The sequence below is a fragment of the Puma concolor genome, chromosome B2 (assembly GCF_028749965.1).
Source record: "Puma concolor isolate L17-30 chromosome B2, mPumCon1.1.hap2, whole genome shotgun sequence".
NCBI lineage: Eukaryota > Metazoa > Chordata > Mammalia > Carnivora > Felidae > Puma > Puma concolor.
This window is the reverse complement of record NC_141671.1, coordinates 31,157,175-31,172,890: the sequence shown is the minus strand read 5'-3', so window position 1 is coordinate 31,172,890 and position 15,716 is coordinate 31,157,175. Positions and strand designations below refer to the sequence as shown.

The 15,716-nt window shown below is 53.8% G+C and overlaps 3 protein-coding genes across 5 annotated transcripts; 2 read left to right on the top strand and 1 right to left on the bottom strand.

Annotated features, from left to right (window-relative positions):
• Nucleotides 1-2,035: 2,035 nt before the first annotated feature.
• Nucleotides 2,036-7,493, top strand: CLIC1 (CLIC family member 1). The gene is made up of 6 exons (XM_025917198.2): nt 2,036-2,303; nt 4,342-4,451; nt 4,660-4,785; nt 4,945-5,051; nt 5,670-5,851; nt 7,097-7,493. Exons 1-6 carry the CDS (start codon nt 2,265-2,267, stop codon nt 7,256-7,258), a joined length of 726 nt encoding a protein of 241 aa, XP_025772983.1. The 5' UTR covers nt 2,036-2,264; the 3' UTR covers nt 7,259-7,493.
• Nucleotides 7,494-7,631: 138 nt separating this feature from the next.
• Nucleotides 7,632-11,066, top strand: DDAH2 (DDAH family member 2, ADMA-independent). Its single transcript, XM_025917197.2, has 7 exons — nt 7,632-8,035; nt 8,868-9,230; nt 9,342-9,441; nt 9,565-9,638; nt 9,801-9,920; nt 10,404-10,553; nt 10,743-11,066. The coding sequence occupies exons 2-7, from the start codon at nt 8,934-8,936 to the stop codon at nt 10,857-10,859; spliced, it is 858 nt and encodes a 285-aa protein (XP_025772982.1). The 5' UTR covers nt 7,632-8,035; nt 8,868-8,933; the 3' UTR covers nt 10,860-11,066.
• A 316-nt stretch (nt 11,067-11,382) lies between these two features.
• Nucleotides 11,383-14,651, bottom strand: MPIG6B (megakaryocyte and platelet inhibitory receptor G6b). Of its 3 annotated transcripts, none has more exons than XM_086705886.1 (6): nt 14,520-14,651; nt 13,969-14,316; nt 13,721-13,811; nt 13,351-13,391; nt 13,134-13,232; nt 11,383-13,023 (listed from the first exon to the last, which is right to left on the bottom strand). In XM_086705886.1, exons 1-5 carry the CDS (start codon nt 14,578-14,580, stop codon nt 13,162-13,164), a joined length of 612 nt encoding a protein of 203 aa, XP_086562012.1. In that variant the 5' UTR covers nt 14,581-14,651; the 3' UTR covers nt 11,383-13,023; nt 13,134-13,161. The 3 variants fall into 3 exon arrangements, with proteins under 3 accessions (XP_086562012.1, XP_086562011.1, XP_086562013.1); XM_086705885.1 differs by having other exon boundaries at nt 13,134-13,213; XM_086705887.1 differs by lacking the exon at nt 13,721-13,811.
• Between the last annotated feature and the right edge of the window lie 1,065 nt (nt 14,652-15,716).

Genomic DNA, 15,716 nt, shown 5'->3' with positions numbered 1-15,716 from the left:
ATGGGGGGATCCCATCCAAGAGGTTAGAGAAGATGGTGGGATAATCTGGCTCTGCTAAACAATGATTGGAAAATCCCCTCTAGCAAGAAAGCTGGGGAGTGAGTTAAGTGCTAGGTTAATGGTTACCCCTGGCAAACGGTTGAGCAATGGAGCTATGGAAACCTGGAAGAGACCATCATAACTCTAAGGCGTGTCAGAGAGGGACACACCTTCCAATCTGGGGTGAAAAGAGATTAGGGACTGGTTTACCAAGCCAAGGAAGGGGAGGGAGTGAAAAAAGAAACCACCTTTCAAAGAAAAGGATAGATATTAAGATAGGAGAAAAGCAGAGGTAAGGAGATGAGACCAGAGGGACACTTCTCTGATGCAGGATTTGAGGCTGCAGCCCCTGGTTTCAAATCCAGGGGGCTCTGCTGAATAGTACCGGGAGAGGGCAGCATTACCTGTCATCTGGGAAATTAAGGCAAAATACCTTTTGGGTAACCAAGCCAGCCAGCCAAAGTCAATATTGATAATCAAGCCAGCTCTAGCTATAAAGCTGTAGGAGAGAAAAGAGAGGCAGAGAAGAAGCTGCCAAAACCTGTTTCAGCTCAGGGCTGGCCCTATTTGCCTGAGGCGTCTCCCAGAAGGGAGATCTTTGTGGGGCATATTCTCTGATGGACATTGACCAGCTGAAACAGAAGAGGACCCTAGGAATAGGGCTGGTTTGACCTCCTTTCCTCAGATGGAAGGGGTCCTGTGTGCAGAATTTGAGGATAACCCATGGAGAAGACTCCCCCCCGCCCCCCCCCCCCCGCCCCACACACACACATACACACTCATGGAATCATTCTACAACCTTATAGGATCTTACTATTCAAGGAAGCAAACACAATATATCTCCTCTCTAGGGAGGAGAGAGATAGGCCTTCCCCCAGAGAGGAGAAAACCCACAGAAAAGGAAGCAGGAGAGGAAACCACTAACTGTTAGTTTCCAGGAGCATGTTTCTCACTCTGCCCCAGTCCTCCCCCAAGTCTCTCCCTTTCTTTAAGTGTCAAGGCCTGTTTTGCTCCTATATGCTTGCACTCCACCATGTTTTTCTGGAACTGTAGGTCTCTTGTGAGCAAGTGGTGAGGAAGAAAGAGAAGGTATGGTAGGGTAGGAGGGAGATTCAGGATATGGAGGCTGGAATATATCCAGTTTGGAGGATGTATTATTAAGCCATTTTTCAGCAGATCATAAAGAGTTTGACAGAACCTCAAAAATCAAGCTACTCTTCCTCTGCCTCCCTACTTATTTGTGTCCCCAAGGACTCCACTTACATTATTCCATCTGATCTTTGCTTTTTTTCTTCCATAATAGGACCAGCTACCATCCCCTCCAGGATCAGTGCAGCTCTATTCTGTGGCCATAAAAATCCCACCCTTCCCCGCTTCTTCCATCTTCAATCAATCAGTCAGAGAAGGACAAGGGACACAGGAAGGGGCCCAGAATGGGGGCAGAAGTGGAAGTATTAAAGCTGACCAGGCTACTGAGGAGGAGCAGACCTCCCCCAGTGACCAGGCCCCTTGGCTCAGCTTCTTGTTTCCCTAGCACAAGGCCTGGTTGTCTCCCTTCCCATCCCCTGCCCTACCTTTCACCACTCTCTTCCCCCAATCTCAGTGTCCATTTCCAGGTCCCTGTCCTCCTGGAGTCTGGAAGGAATATGGAAAAAGGAATAAACGACCACCTTCACATTCTAAAATTCCCTCCCTAGACCCTCATGGGCTTGACCAAGCTGCTGATGTTGTTTCTCGTGTGAGGGAGGAGTGCGAGTGTCCTCTGATTAATGCAGCAGGGAAACTGAGGCAGGAAAAAAAAATCCTGTGTTCAAAGAGACTGGCGGAGAAACGAGGAGGTTCCCAGGATTCCCTCTCTTTAACACCCCCATCCCTTATCCTCGAAGAGACCTGAGGATCTCCCCTCTGGACCTACTCCCTAGATCGTCGAGTCCCTCCCCCTCCAGTCCCTCCCCAGGTTCAGGGCGGGGCGGGCCCGGCCCGTGAGTCAGCGGCTCCCCGATCTAGCCCGGGAGGGGATAGAGCTGGAGGAGCGGGGTGCGGGGTACGTTGGGCTGGTGGGGAGGTCGCGTCTCGTGTAAGCGGGTCTGATCCGGCTTGTGCTGCGCCGAAGGGACAGCCCTAGGTCTGGGGGTAGAGAATCCCTGCCTGTGAGACCCGCCTTCCCTGGCCCGGGCCCCTCCCAGTTCCCCAGCGCCGACCGCTTCCTGGTCCCCGTCGCAACTATGGCTGAAGAACAACCGCAGGTCGAATTGTTCGTGAAGGTAGGAACACCTTCTCCCTCCTAGGCCAGCTTCCCAATTCCTGGAAGGCAACTCTCATCTTTACCCCGCTCCAGCCTTAACTCCCCAATCTCTTCCCTCCTTGACCCCCTCCCCAACCCCACGTGCAATCTTTAGTGTGTGTGCGTGTGTGTGTGTGTTGGGGGGGGGGGGTGGCTTCGGAAAGGGAAGACAATTGTCGTGTGTGTGTTTGTGTGGGGGGGTGGTAATGAGAATTCTATGCCCAATCCTGAAAAGTTTGTAGAAGTTTCCAGCAGCCTTAGGAGGGTTCCCAGGAGTTGAGAATATTGACGAGGCTGGGGGAAGGGTCGGATAGGAAAGACTGGGGGAGAATGGTGCAGTGGGACCCAACAGGGTTTGGAGGGTCAGAGGGAAACATCAGGACGGGTGGTCCTATGAGAAGACCATAGTGAGGAGTGTCTTGGGGGGAGACTTGGAGAAATGTGCAAGTGTGTGTGTGTGGCAAGGTAGGTTTCAAGGGAGAGGGTGTGGTAAGGGAGGCCGAGAGGGGATCCATGGGGAAGGACTGGTAGGTGGAAGGAAGTGAGAGAGTGGAAGTGGAGTTATAGCAGCGGGGCTGGAGATGGGGTGGGTCCGGAAGGGTGCCAGGGACTTGCAGAAGCCAGAAAAAAGGAGGTCGCTAGATGCGAGTTTAGCTGGGGCTCCCACAAGGATAGGTGGAGAGAGGTATCAGAAGGAGGGGGAAGCCTGGGTTAGGGCATTCATGGTTTGGGGGTTTTAGAAACAGGAGAAAAAGAGTCGCCCCAACTCTCTCCTCTCTCTGTGGGTGTGGATGAAGAGCGGTGGTCCTTTGGCCTTTGAGAATATGAAAACACAGACCGCAGACTCCACCGTTGCTGCTCTGCTCCCCTCCCCACTCCAGGGCATTCTTACCCAATCCTGGACCTCATCTCTGCACCTCCCTCTCCATCTGTGTCTCCTTGTTTTCACATTCTCCCCACCCTTCACTTTCCTGCCGCCTTTCTCTCCACTTCCCCCTCTTTGTTCCTCCTTCTTTGTGCGTCCTGCCGCTTTCCCCCTTCTTTATGCTTGGGGCTTCTCGGGAAGCCATTCCCTCTCCCTGTGCCCAGCCGTGCCTGGGCCCGCCCCCCCTTAGGTGTGGTCCCCACCTCACTCATACTCGCCTCAAGGGCTATTTTTATTCCTGGGTGAGGCTGCTCTACAGAGCCCTGGGTCCTGTGTGAGGACAGTTATCTGCAGCTACGGGCCATGTGCTGGGAGATCCCGCAAGTAGTGTGTGGGGAAGAGGGAGGTGGCCCTCCGCTGCCCAGGCCTCAGCCTCACAGGTCCCTGCCCCCACTCCTTGCCAGGAAGGAAGCTGCTAATACCGGAGACACAGTGAGATGAATCACCCTCAGCCTAGGGGGAGGTCCCTTGGGAGATGAGGTCACCACTTGCCAATTAGAGGGCAGCCCCCCTCTGCAAAGCCCTCTACATCTTTAGGGTGAGGCTCTGGGCCCCTTGACTCCCCTACCTGGCTGCCAGAAACAGCTTGGTGGAGACATAAAGAACCAGAACCCTGGCTTCCAAACCCTGCTGCACCTTGCCAATCTGCAGACTCTACTCCGTTCAGGAATCCAGGAATCCAGGCCTCTAACCTACCAAGTCCCTCTCTATGGATGTGAGGATTAAATAAGTGTTTGTATGTAAAGTGCTGAGAATAGCATATAGAAAACTGCATTACTGTTTAGTCTTCCCTCTCTATGGTCCAGATCCTCCAAGTTCTCCAAAACCCCATCCCTCTGCCTCATTCCCACCTGTCCTGACCCCTCTGGGGAACCAGAAGTTGCCCTTTGCAGAAAATGTTCCCAGCGATCTGCGCTAGGTTTGCTCTACCTCCAGAGTGGAGAGCCCACTTCTTGGGGGAGCTTTAACTGGTGAGACTGAATGTTATGATGAGGCAGAAAACAGCTAGATCTGGGAGTAGGAGGTTCAGAGAATGGCCTGGGGTTGGGTGGGGTGTACCAGGCCTAACTTTGGGGTGGGGGTTGCTTTTCAGGCTGGCAGTGATGGGGCCAAGATTGGGAACTGCCCCTTCTCCCAGAGACTGTTCATGGTACTCTGGCTCAAGGGAGTCACCTTCAACGTCACCACTGTTGACACCAAGAGGTGGGCCAATTTCTGTTCCTCTAAACACCCCTGGTGCACACATATGTGCACACATATATGCACACACATACACTCACCTAATCCTAGCCCTTCATCCTGCACCTTCACCCCCCCCCCCAGCTCCTTTTTCTTCCCACATCCCTCCATCTCCCCTTTCTGGTTCTCCCTGACCCCCTTTTCCTGTCCTGATGCCTGGCCTCTTCTCCAGGCGGACTGAGACAGTACAGAAGCTGTGCCCAGGAGGGCAGCTCCCATTCCTGCTGTATGGCACCGAAGTGCACACAGACACCAACAAGATTGAGGAGTTTCTGGAGGCCGTGCTGTGCCCTCCCAGGTATAAGGGCACTTGGAAAGGAGGGAGTGGGTAACTGGGAGACTCTAGGAAAAAGAGGTGTTGAAGAAATGGAAAATGGGAATGGTGATGGGCTAGAGCAGGGGAGCTGAGGCTCCTTCCCGGAAGATATCTTATCCTGTTTCTTCCATTGGCTTTCAGGTACCCCAAGTTGGCAGCTCTGAACCCTGAATCCAACACGGCTGGGCTGGACATATTTGCCAAATTTTCTGCTTACATCAAGAATTCCAACCCAGCACTCAATGACAGTGAGTTTCAAGGGTTGGAGGCCAGGGTCCTAGGAGTAATGGAGAAGATCTATGGATTGGGAAACATTAGGAGCACCTGGAAATTCAGCTGTCAGGGAGATGGAGCAGATGTTGGCAAACCTTCACTGCCTCTCGCCCCAGCCACCTTACTTTTACTTAAGCCCCATATTTCTTTGTATTTATGATGGCTGTGACTTTAAGCTTCTCTCATTTCTTACCTAGTCTCTCCAGCCCCACTGGGGACATTAGTTGGGTTAGCTGCTGGTCTGTTTTCTGGCAGAATAGGTTGTGCTTAAGAACAGTAACTCTAGATCCAGACTACCTGAGTACAAACACTACTAGCTGTGTGACTTTGAGCAATTCATTTAATTTCTCTGTAAATCCATTTCCAGATCTATAAAATGAGGATAGCAATACCTATTTCATGGGTTGATGTGAGAATTAGATGAGTTGTTGTGTGTAAAGTGCTTAGAATAACACATGGAAAACTACGTTCGTGTTAGGTATTATTCTCTTGGACTGGCCTCACCATTAGTATTCATTCACCCTCCACTCCCTAGGTCCTCCTGGACTATGTTGATCTTTTGATGTTCTTACCAATTCCCCTTTCTTGCACAGATCTGGAGAAGGGGCTCCTGAAAGCCCTGAAAGTTTTAGACAATTACTTGACATCCCCTCTCCCCGAAGAAGTGGATGAGACCAGTGCTGAGGATGAGGGTATCTCTCAGAGGAAGTTTCTGGATGGCAATGAGCTCACTCTGGCTGACTGCAACCTGTTGCCAAAGCTCCACATAGTGCAGGTGGGTGGTCATTGTAGGTGTAGAAGGTGGCCGCTGGATGGCTCTTTAAGAAGCTCCCACACAGGTTTCCCATGACAACCACTCCTAAGGTGGTTTCTTTCTTGGGATGGTTTCTGTGGATTGCTACCAATAGCAGATACTACCCCATTCCTTCTCGGCAGCCATTGCTGCAGACCAGGGCTTGAGAGAATTACATTCCGTGACATAGGCTGTGGGTGCAGCAGATTGGCCGAGAGTAACATATCCCAGTATTGCTATCAAGAGTGTTCTTCCTATCTCTGTCACTGCCAAATCCCCAGATAAGACAAAGCAGGCTTTTCCTAAAATCAGAGCTTTAACTCTTTTTATAGCATCAGTCTCTACTTCCTCTTGTGATGAAAGATGAAAACTGCCGGTTCCCATGTTTTTGTCTTAGCCTCAAAGCTATGGTTTAGTTTGTGAAACATGGGCCTAATGTCAGTCTGCTACAGACCTCTGTATTGAAAACTGTGTACTGGACGCTGAAAGACACAAAGATGTACAATGATTGGTTCTTGCTCTCAAAGGATTTGAAATCTAGCTGGGAAGATAAAACATTCACATGAAAGTGAATTAATAATACATGATAAAAGGGGCGCCTGGGTGGCGCAGTCGGTTAAGCGTCCGACTTCAGCCAGGTCACGATCTCGCGGTCCGTGAGTTCGAGCCCCGCGTCAGGCTCTGGGCTGATGGCTCAGAGCCTGGAGCCTGTTTCCGATTCTGTGTCTCCCTCTCTCTCTGCCCCTCCCCCATTCATGCTCTGTCTCTCTCTGTCCCAAAAATAAATAAAAACGTTGAAAAAAAAATTAAAAAAAAAAATACATGATAAAAGCCAAATGAAAAATAGGGACAAAAGTTATTGTGGAAATTCAAGAGGAGAATTTTATGATTTGTGAATTATATCTCAATATAATCAAGGAGTGAAGTGGCACCATGGAATGGGGTGGTCTGAAAAGGAACAGGTTATAAATGACCAGGATTTCAGTAAATGGAGAGGAAGGGTGAAGACAGTAGGAGAAAGCGAGGCGTTAGAAAGCCCATTGGAGAAAATGATTCATATGGGAGATAAGAATTACAGGAAGAGAAGCCAGATAGTAGAGGTTCTTGAATGCCTGGACAGGAAGGCTAGATTTTATCATGTAAGCCTTGGGAGAAGGGAAAGACCAAGAGCCATTGTGGCTTCCCCTGAGGCTAACATGTTGGTCCCTCTCCTCTCTGCACCCCCAGGTGGTATGTAAGAAGTACAGGGGATTCTCCATCCCAGAGGTGTTCCGCGGAGTGCATCGATACTTGCGCAATGCCTATGCTCGGGAAGAGTTTGCCTCCACCTGTCCAGATGATGAGGAGATCGAGCTGGCTTACGAGCAAGTGGCCAAGGCCCTCAAATAAGCCCCTCCTGGGGCTCTGTGCCCCCCCTCTATTTTCTCCACAAAGGCACCAGGTGGTTTCCACGTGGCTACCCAATGGACACACTCCAAAATGGCCAGTGGGCAGAGAATCCTGGAGCACTTGTGTAGGGCTGACTGGGGGGCTGAGGGGAAAGATGGGGAATCTAGGTAAGATTTTTATTGTGTGGGGGTGTGGGTAGGACAATGTATTTCAGTAATAAAATACAGAATGAAAATGTAGTGTCGTTTTGCACAAAGGGGGCTGCAGTGTGGGTAACACAGAATGAAAGGTGGGTTAGTGACCTTGAGCTCAGGGCAGAAGCCAGGAATTTAGAAGAGGGGTATTTGTGGTCAGGCTTCCATTTTTCGTGCCGGTCCACCATAACGGTGTCTTGCGGTCCATGTCGCATTTGCTGCCCAGCCGACAGGGCCCTCCATATCTGGGTGGGCCCGGGCAGCACTCACGGGGCGGGGCCGAGTTCGCAGAAAGGGAGCGCAGTCCCTGTGGAGCGGGCGCGGCGTAGCAGGGCGGAATGGGCGTGGCCTCGAGGAGCCCCGCCCCGTCCCGCTTAGACAATGCCCCGGAGCCGCCAGACAGTCGCGCCCCCGCCCCACCGTAGTTCTTGAGCTCGCCTTACCCAGGGACCCCTCAAAAGCCAAGAGCTCCAGTCCCCGAGGCTTGAAGACTAGGACTCCCTTCTCCAACCAACTCTGTCCTCAGGGGGGTGGGGCCCCAGCCAAGAACACAAGAGCGCTGGAGTCTGGGTGGCCACTAGAGGTAAGTCTAGGGGTTGGAGATGTCCCCCGGACCGTGTGCGGGCCAGAGTTTGAGGTTGCCGGGCCCGTGCCCGATACCCGACAGGGTGCAGGAGGCCGAAATTTGGGTGCGGAGCTGAGCTGGGTAGACTTTGGGGGAGATGGACGGGGAGACGGTCCTGGAGCCGGGAGTGGTGCCCGCTCCCTGGGACCACGCCCCCGGTTTCCCCGCCCCTTGGATTTCGTTTTAGACCTCTCCCAGTCCTCCGGGACTCGGTCTGGTTTCTACTGGGTCGTGCTAGGGGTAGCAGGACCGGCAGGGGTGGAGAGAAGATATTTAACTCCTTAGGCTCTAATTCCTCCCTCGTTACCCCTCTCTCCCTTTCTTGTTGGGCATTCAGGACTTCCATCTCCCAGGCCCTGACCATCTTCCCAGCTGTCTCCTCCTGTCCCATAACCCCTTTGGGTCCCTTGCCTCACTTCGGGTCCCTATGGCAGCGAGCAGCTGAGGGTTAAGGGGGCGGGACCGTTGCATTTTTAGGGAGTGAGCGCATCCTAGCGGCTGCCAAGAGGGGCGCCTAGCAGGGACCTCGCGAAGCCCCCGAACAGGGGCAACAGGTGTTTTAGAGATTAGGGGTCCCGGTCTTGTTCCTCGGACTCCCTCCAAAGAAGCAGACCCCGAAGGGTGCGGGGTGGAATGGAGTTGGCGGGAGGGGAACGTCTGGAGGGGGTGGGGCGAAGTGGGAGGGGCGCCCGGAGATGGCAGAAGGAAGACCCGGGCGCTCTTAACCACCCCCTACGCCCTTCTGTGCATGTCTTTCTTTGCCCTCCTCCCTTTCTGTCTCTTCTCCCAGACAGGTGAAGTAAAAAGAGAAAACTAAGAAATCAGCGCGGCCGGAGGGGGAGACTGTGTGGATGGGATGGGGACGCCGGGGGAGGGGCTGGGCCGCTGCTCCCATGCCCTGATCCGGGGGGTCCCAGAGAGCCTGGCTTCGGGGGAGGGTGCGGGAGCTGGCCTCCCGGCTCTGGACCTGGCTAAAGCCCAGAGGGAGCACGGAGTACTGGGGGGTAAACTGAGGCAGCGATTGGGGCTGCAGCTGCTAGAACTGCCTCCTGAAGAGTCGCTGCCGCTGGGACCGCTTCTCGGTGACACAGCCGTGATCCAAGGGGACACGGCCCTAATCACGCGACCCTGGAGCCCCGCCCGCAGGCCGGAGGTGAGCGCCAGGGTGCGGGTGGGTAAGAGGAGAGGGGTAGCTGGCCGTACGGGGTTTTAAGAATTGCAGGTGGGAATGTCTCTGCCCCGCGCCCTCTTTTCCTGCCCTAAGGTCGATGGAGTCCGCAAAGCCCTTCAGGACCTTGGGCTCCGGATCGTGGAGATGGGAGATGAGAACGCGACGCTGGATGGCACTGATGTTCTCTTTACCGGTGAGGCTGAGGTGCCTGCATTCCTGGGCTTTGCACTGGGAAGCAGAGTTGAGACTGGGCCATGTCGGGCCTTGTTTCCAACTCACTCTCGCTCTTAAACCCCCGGGGCCTCCCTGGGCTCAGGCCGGGAGTTTTTCGTAGGCCTCTCCAAGTGGACCAATCACCGAGGAGCTGAGATCGTGGCGGACACGTTTCGGGTGAGGAGCAGGACCAGCTTCGTGCTGGGGGAGCCAGGAGCTGATGGGGTAGGAAGGGCGCGGGGTGGGGCGCGGCGTAGGGAGGAGCCAAAAGCAGCTTGTGTTTTAGGGAATCCTCTCACTCCTCCCACTTCCCTGAATTCTTTCCCTTGTTGCCCCTAGGACTTCGCTGTCTCCACAGTGCCAGTCTCCAGCCCCTCCCACCTGCGCGGCCTCTGCGGCATGGGGGGACCCCGCACTGTGGTAGCGGGTAGCAGCGAAGCCGCCCAAAAGGCTGTCAAGGTGAGAGGCGGGGCAGGGGTGGGGCAGGTTGGGGTTCGGCCACAAAAGTGGGTGTGGCTCCCGGCCCCAGAGGCTGAAAGCAGGGAGGTTCAGAGAATTAACTCCAAACCCTGCCCTCATGGGGCGGACTATCTAGTGTGAAAACCTGTGAGAAAGCAAGTTGTTATACTAGCAGGACAAGGACAGGGAACACAGCAGATTCACATCATCTTCCCGAGTTTCAAGTAACTCCCAAAAGATGGCAACTAAGTTATGACTTGAAGGATGCATGAAATTAACTGGGAGGGGCTGGAGAGGGGGAGAAGAGGGTTGGAGGTAGAAAGAAGTGCATGTGAGTATGAGGTGGAACAGAGGTAACTAAATCACTTAGAACACTGCCTGACACATACTAAGGGCTAAGTGCTTGCTAGCATTATTATACAGCAAATGTAACTGTGTCCTCAGCCCTCTGAGCTTCAGCACTTCCTCTTTCCTCTCCCTCAGGCGATGGCAGTGTTGACGGACCACCCCTATGCGTCCCTGACGCTCCCAGATGACGCAGCTGCTGACTGTCTCTTTCTGCGTCCTGGGTTGCCTGGTGTGCCCCCTTTCCTCCTGCACCGTGGAGGCGGGGACCTGCCTAATAGCCAGGAGGTGAGGGAAGGCAGCAGCTCCACCACTGCCACCAACCAGAGAAAGGGGTCTCAGGCCTTCTTAGTGGGAGGAAGAAGGGGTACCGTCTCTGGAAGCATGGGTGGTGCCACCCTGAGCTGGCTAGAAGAAGGGCCTGGCTGTGGCCTCAGGATCTTACTCCCCTCTCCTCACTTTATATCCTCCCTGCAGGCACTGCAGAAGCTCTCTGATGTCACGCTGGTACCTGTGTCCTGCTCAGAACTGGAGAAGGCAGGCGCTGGGCTCAGCTCCCTCTGCCTGGTGCTCAGCACACGCCCCCACAGCTGAGGGCCTGGCCTTGGGGTCCTGGCTGGCCTGGGGTAGGGCAGCATAGGGATTAGAAGGGGAAGGAGGCTTAGATAGAGGACAGGGAATAGGTAGTAGTGGGGAGAGGGCCCCAAGATTGGGGGGGGGGAGGGCTTAGTGTGGGAAAAAGGATAGAGTCCACTGGGTGAACCATCTTCCTCAGAGATAATAAACAGAACCGACCTTTTAGACTGGGTTGTGGCTTGTGTCTTATTGGGGCAGAGGGGTAGGGGCAGGGCTGAAATCTGGGGTTAGTGCTGGGAAGGAGGCCTCCTTCATTCATCAAACCCTCATTAGGCACTTACTGACTCATTGCCCAGCCCCATCATAGGTGTTTGGGCACAAGATGGACAGGATAGAATTTCTATTGTGGGCAGCACATATGAGGGAGAGAAGAAAGAGTATGGGTGGATCACTCAATTTATCCAAATGTCAGATGATTCAGAAACTGGTAGATTACCAACCCACTCCTAGATGATAGGAAGAAGTGACACTTCCAGGGACATTCATTTTCATTCACTCATTTACTGAGGCTTAGCAGTAAAATTAAAAAGGGTCGGTCTCCTGATATCAGGGAATTCACAGTACATGAAATTGAAATACAGGTTGTGATGGAACAATTCACAGGATGTTGTTGCTATGAGATAAATAAGGAGACTGCCTAAGGCATCAAGATGTACGCAGAGGTAGGCAAAGAGGGTCAGGAATGGCTTCCCAGGAAAGGCTACATTTCAACTGAGGATAAAGAAGAATTAGCCAGGAAGGTGGTGGGGAGGAGGAGGAAGAGTGATCCAGGAAGAAGGACTTGCATTGCGCAAAGGCATATTTGGAGACTGAGGAGAATCTCTCCAAGGCTGGCACGTTGTGTGCATGTGGAGTGACAGGGACAAGCCTGGAGAGTAGGCAGAGTGCTGCAGCACCTTGTACCCAAAGCTAAGGCCCATGGCTCCAGAGCTGAAGGTTACGGAAAGAAATACTGCAGTTCTGGAATATAGGCCATGAGGAGTAGGTTACTATTTGGGGAGGACCCCTCTGGCTTGAGGGAGGAAGACAAGGGCAAGAGGATGAGGTGGGGCTATGGGTGACCAGGGAAGAAATGAGAGTACATTCGGGTGGTAGCCCTGGGCATGAAGAAGGGTAGGATTTCACAGTGACACTAAAATAGGACTTGGTTCATTGTGTGGGAGTGAGCGGAAGAAGGTCTGCATGACTCCCAGTTTCTGGCTTAGGCAACTGGGTTGATCAACAGAGAATTCAGAGAAGTATTAAGTGACAATGAGTTGGGTTTTGGATATGCCGTGTGCAAAATGCCTACGGCCAACCAGACAGAGATGTCTCAGGGATAGCTGGGAGATCCCATTCCCAGAAATGTGAGCTGGAGAGAGTTCTGAGTTGTTTGCAGAGGTGAGGGCTGAGAACTGGCTGCGGATGGCAGATTCCCAAAGAGAGGGAAGTCCGATAAAGAAAGGACAAACCTAGAATGGTGGGGAATACCATGGTGGTAGGGAGCAAGGAAAAAGAGTCCAAAAGGAAGACACCAGCATTAAAGAAAAACAGAGCTTAAAGAAGGGCGTGATCAAAGACCAAGCCAGATGAATACTAAAAAATCTACTGGGTGTGGCCATCAGGACCTCACTGGCAACCTCATGGAGAGCAGATGAGCAGTGGGGATGGAGCAAAGGAGAAGAAAATATGGGTGTAGGCCCCTGGTTCAGAGAGCTGGACTGTGGAGGGAAGGGAAGAGTAGGACAACTATCTAGGAGTTGTTGATGTCTTAAGATAGGGAGACAGGGCTTGATCAGGTTTAGAAAGAGCACCAGTGGTGAAGGAGACAAGAAAGTTATGAGATGGGGTAGCTGAAGGAGCAAGATCAGTGGCAGAGATAGCCCGGAACCCAGGGCTCCTGATTCTCGGGCTAGTGCTCGATTCTATCCCATGGTGGATTCCTTTTCCAAGTGAGGAGCCAAGGAGGGGCCGAAAGTTGTGGAAAGCTGAGAAGCCCCAGCTTGCGAGGTTCGAGGTTTGGAATAAGGACTTCCCTTCAAACTACAACCGCATAGATGGTGGAGGCATCAGCAGGGACCACTGGGGTTAACCGGAGGGGCCTTCTGAGGGCCAGATGATCCAGGTCTGCATAGAGCAGGCTCTGAAAGGTGGGCAGGAAAGCAGAAGGGTCTCAGAGATCTGACTCCCTGGGGGACACAGGCTTTTCCTCGGGGATTCTGGCCAGCCCTCTTCCAATCCCCAGGCCCTTACCGGCTCCTGGTCCAGGTCCCCTGTGATCTTAGGCTCCTCCTCCTTTGCTGGCCTCTGGGTCTCGACTTTCACCAGTGGATCTATATGGGGGGGACAGAGCTGAAGAATTGAGAGAAAGTGACCAACTTGTCTGCTCCCAGGAAGGGCTCAGACTCAGGAGTTGAGAGATGGGAAGTGTGGGAGCAGTAGAAGGAAAATGAGGTGGAATTAGTCTCACCAAATCTGGGCAGTGGTTGAGGCGGGGGCGGGGGTGATCGCCTGTAACGGATGTGTAGGAGTCTTTGAGTGCCATCAGTTTTGTCTCTCGTTCTCCTCGGGACCAACAGCAACGCAGCAACTCGGAAGGGTCAGACCCACAAACAATTTGGGCTCCACTCCCACCGATAATTCCGCCCATGCTCTGATCCTCCTCCAGCTCTAGCTTCACCTTCCAAGCCAGGGCTCCACACACCAGTCTGTGGCCTCGGCCCAAGTTGTGACCTCCCCCATTTTTTTCTAAACCACATGCCCCAGCTCTAGATCTAGCTAAAGTCTGCGAAGGTTCTAGTCCTGCCCTTCCCGCCTCAAGCCCCTCCCATTGTGCTCACCTGCGCCACCACCAGACCACGCCCAACGCCCCGAGTCCCAGCACTAGTCCAGCGCCCAGCAGTGGGATCAGGAGCTGGGGATACATGGACCCTGGGGAAACGGAGGAGGGGATGGCGGTGGATGCCGAGGTCAGGGGTGCGAGAACAGAGAACTAGCTCTCCAGGTCAAGAACGTCCAGCCAAGGCCTCTCTCCCTCCCCAGGGTCTGTGTTCGAGTTAAGCCCCCGTGCGCAAAGACCTGGACCTACCGTGGGCAGGCCCCGGAGCCCTGCAGTCAGCCCCGTCCCCTAGCACATGCAGCACAGTACGGCTCTCCTCCTCGCGGCGGCCCCTGCAGAAAAAGGTGCCTGAGTCCCCCGCGCTCAGGAGCAGCTCCAGCCGCCGGATACTAGGGTCCAGGGCACGTAGACGACCAGCAAAGGGCTGGACGGGAGACACAGTGGGGGTCCCGCTGGATGAGGCCCACAGGATTGGGCGGCGTCCTTTGGACAGGCCCCTGCAGGCCGGGAAGCTAGGCGCCCAGGCCCAGCGGATGGGATGCGAGACCCCTACGCAGGAGAAATTCACCCGGTCTCCAGGGCGGCCGTCCAGTGAAGCTGGGTTTGGAGGGAGCAGTGGTTAGGGCAAGTCCACAGTTAGAGACGAATCCCACTCCCGTCTCCTCTCTCTCCCCTCTCCTCTGCTCTCCTGCGCTCCTCATCTTTCCACACACACCACCCTCCCCTCCCCCACCCCCACGCTGCCCCCTGCCTCGGTCTTTCCTGGCACCTATCCCAACTTTCCTGGGGGCATGGCTTACCCCCGGGGTCTCCCTGGGCCCTCGCCAACAGCACCGGCAGCAGTTGCAGAACCAGGGCCATGACTGGGATGTGGTGGGGAGAGGAGGGAGTGGATCAGCAGAGGAGACCGGAGGGAAACCAAGGGGTTGGGGGTGGGGGGGGGGGGTCGCGGGTCTGGGCGCTCCGATAAAAGGAGGGCGGGGCTACCAGCTGCCGGGATCCCTCTGGGAGCCCTTCACAGCTCTCAAACAATACTCGGTTAAAAGTGGTGCTCGGGCTGGTGACAGAACACTTTCGCAAAACTTTAACTCCTACAGCTAGCAGGGGCCCAGAGCGTCCGGGCTGGCTGGCTGAGTTCAAATCCTGACTTCACGTGCGGGCAAGTCGCTTAACTTCTCTGGGCCTGTTCGCTCATCTGTAAAACAGGGATAAAAGCACCTACCTCATAGAGGATTGAGAAAGAAAGAGTAATACATGTAAAACACCTAGCACAATGGCTGACACATAGGAGCACTAAGTGCTCACCATTATTATTATTATTATTATTATTATTATTATTATTATTATCTATTTCTATTCTTATTTTAGCTTCTACTTCACCTCTGTGCCCACACTGTCCCTCCCAGCCAGTGGTGCCCCACCCAGACTGGCAGGTTTTGATTTGAGAGACACTTTGGAGCAGGTGCACATGCCCCACACCCTGGACTTCATTGGCCCTCACTGAACTAGAACAACCCAGGCCAGACCAAGCCCTAGTTTAGCCAGGGCAAGTTCTGAGAACCTTCTAAGGGCCTGAGGCAGCACCTCCCTAGCAGGCAGCCCCAGCCTATGCCTCTGTTCTTGTGACATCATGGAAGCCCCTGGTGACATCGCAAACCCTTCATCCTTTGTCCTGTGGCTAAGCAGGGATTGGGAAGATCAAGTCAGGGCTGAATCAAGATTAAGTTGGCCTCTTCCATCCTTAATTTCTTTTTTCTTTTTTCTTTTAGAGAGAGAGCACACAAGCAGGGGAGAGGGGTAGAGGGAGAAAGAATTTTAGGCAGGCTCCATGCTCAGCAGTGGAGCCCAATGCGGGGCTCAGTCCCACAGACCCTGAGATCATGACCTGAAATCAAGAGTCAGATGCTCACCTGACTGAGCCACCCAGGAGCCTCTCCATCCTCAGTTTCTGCTCACCTGCCCCTACCAGTTCCCCCCAGGGACCCAAATTTGGCAGT

Excerpts from the sequence above, each read along its gene's own strand:
- MPIG6B (XM_086705885.1), bottom strand. The coding sequence starts at position 14,580 with ATGGCCCTGGTTCTGCAACTGCTGCCGGTGCTGTTGGCGAGGGCCCAG. Across the intron at positions 13,812-13,968 it reads GGCTCCGGGGCCTGCCCACG|GGTCCATGTATCCCCAGCTC; the intron begins GTAGGTCCAGGT and ends CCGTTTCCCCAG. Across the intron at positions 13,214-13,350 it reads TCAACCACTGCCCAGATTTG|ATCCACTGGTGAAAGTCGAG; the intron begins GTGAGACTAATT and ends CCCCCCATATAG.
- DDAH2 (XM_025917197.2), top strand. The coding sequence starts at position 8,934 with ATGGGGACGCCGGGGGAGGGGCTGGGCCGCTGCTCCCATGCCCTGATC. Across the intron at positions 9,231-9,341 it reads GCCCCGCCCGCAGGCCGGAG|GTCGATGGAGTCCGCAAAGC; the intron begins GTGAGCGCCAGG and ends TCCTGCCCTAAG. Across the intron at positions 10,554-10,742 it reads ACCTGCCTAATAGCCAGGAG|GCACTGCAGAAGCTCTCTGA; the intron begins GTGAGGGAAGGC and ends TCCTCCCTGCAG.
- CLIC1 (XM_025917198.2), top strand. The coding sequence starts at position 2,265 with ATGGCTGAAGAACAACCGCAGGTCGAATTGTTCGTGAAG. Across the intron at positions 2,304-4,341 it reads AGGTCGAATTGTTCGTGAAG|GCTGGCAGTGATGGGGCCAA; the intron begins GTAGGAACACCT and ends GTTGCTTTTCAG. Across the intron at positions 4,786-4,944 it reads GCCGTGCTGTGCCCTCCCAG|GTACCCCAAGTTGGCAGCTC; the intron begins GTATAAGGGCAC and ends ATTGGCTTTCAG.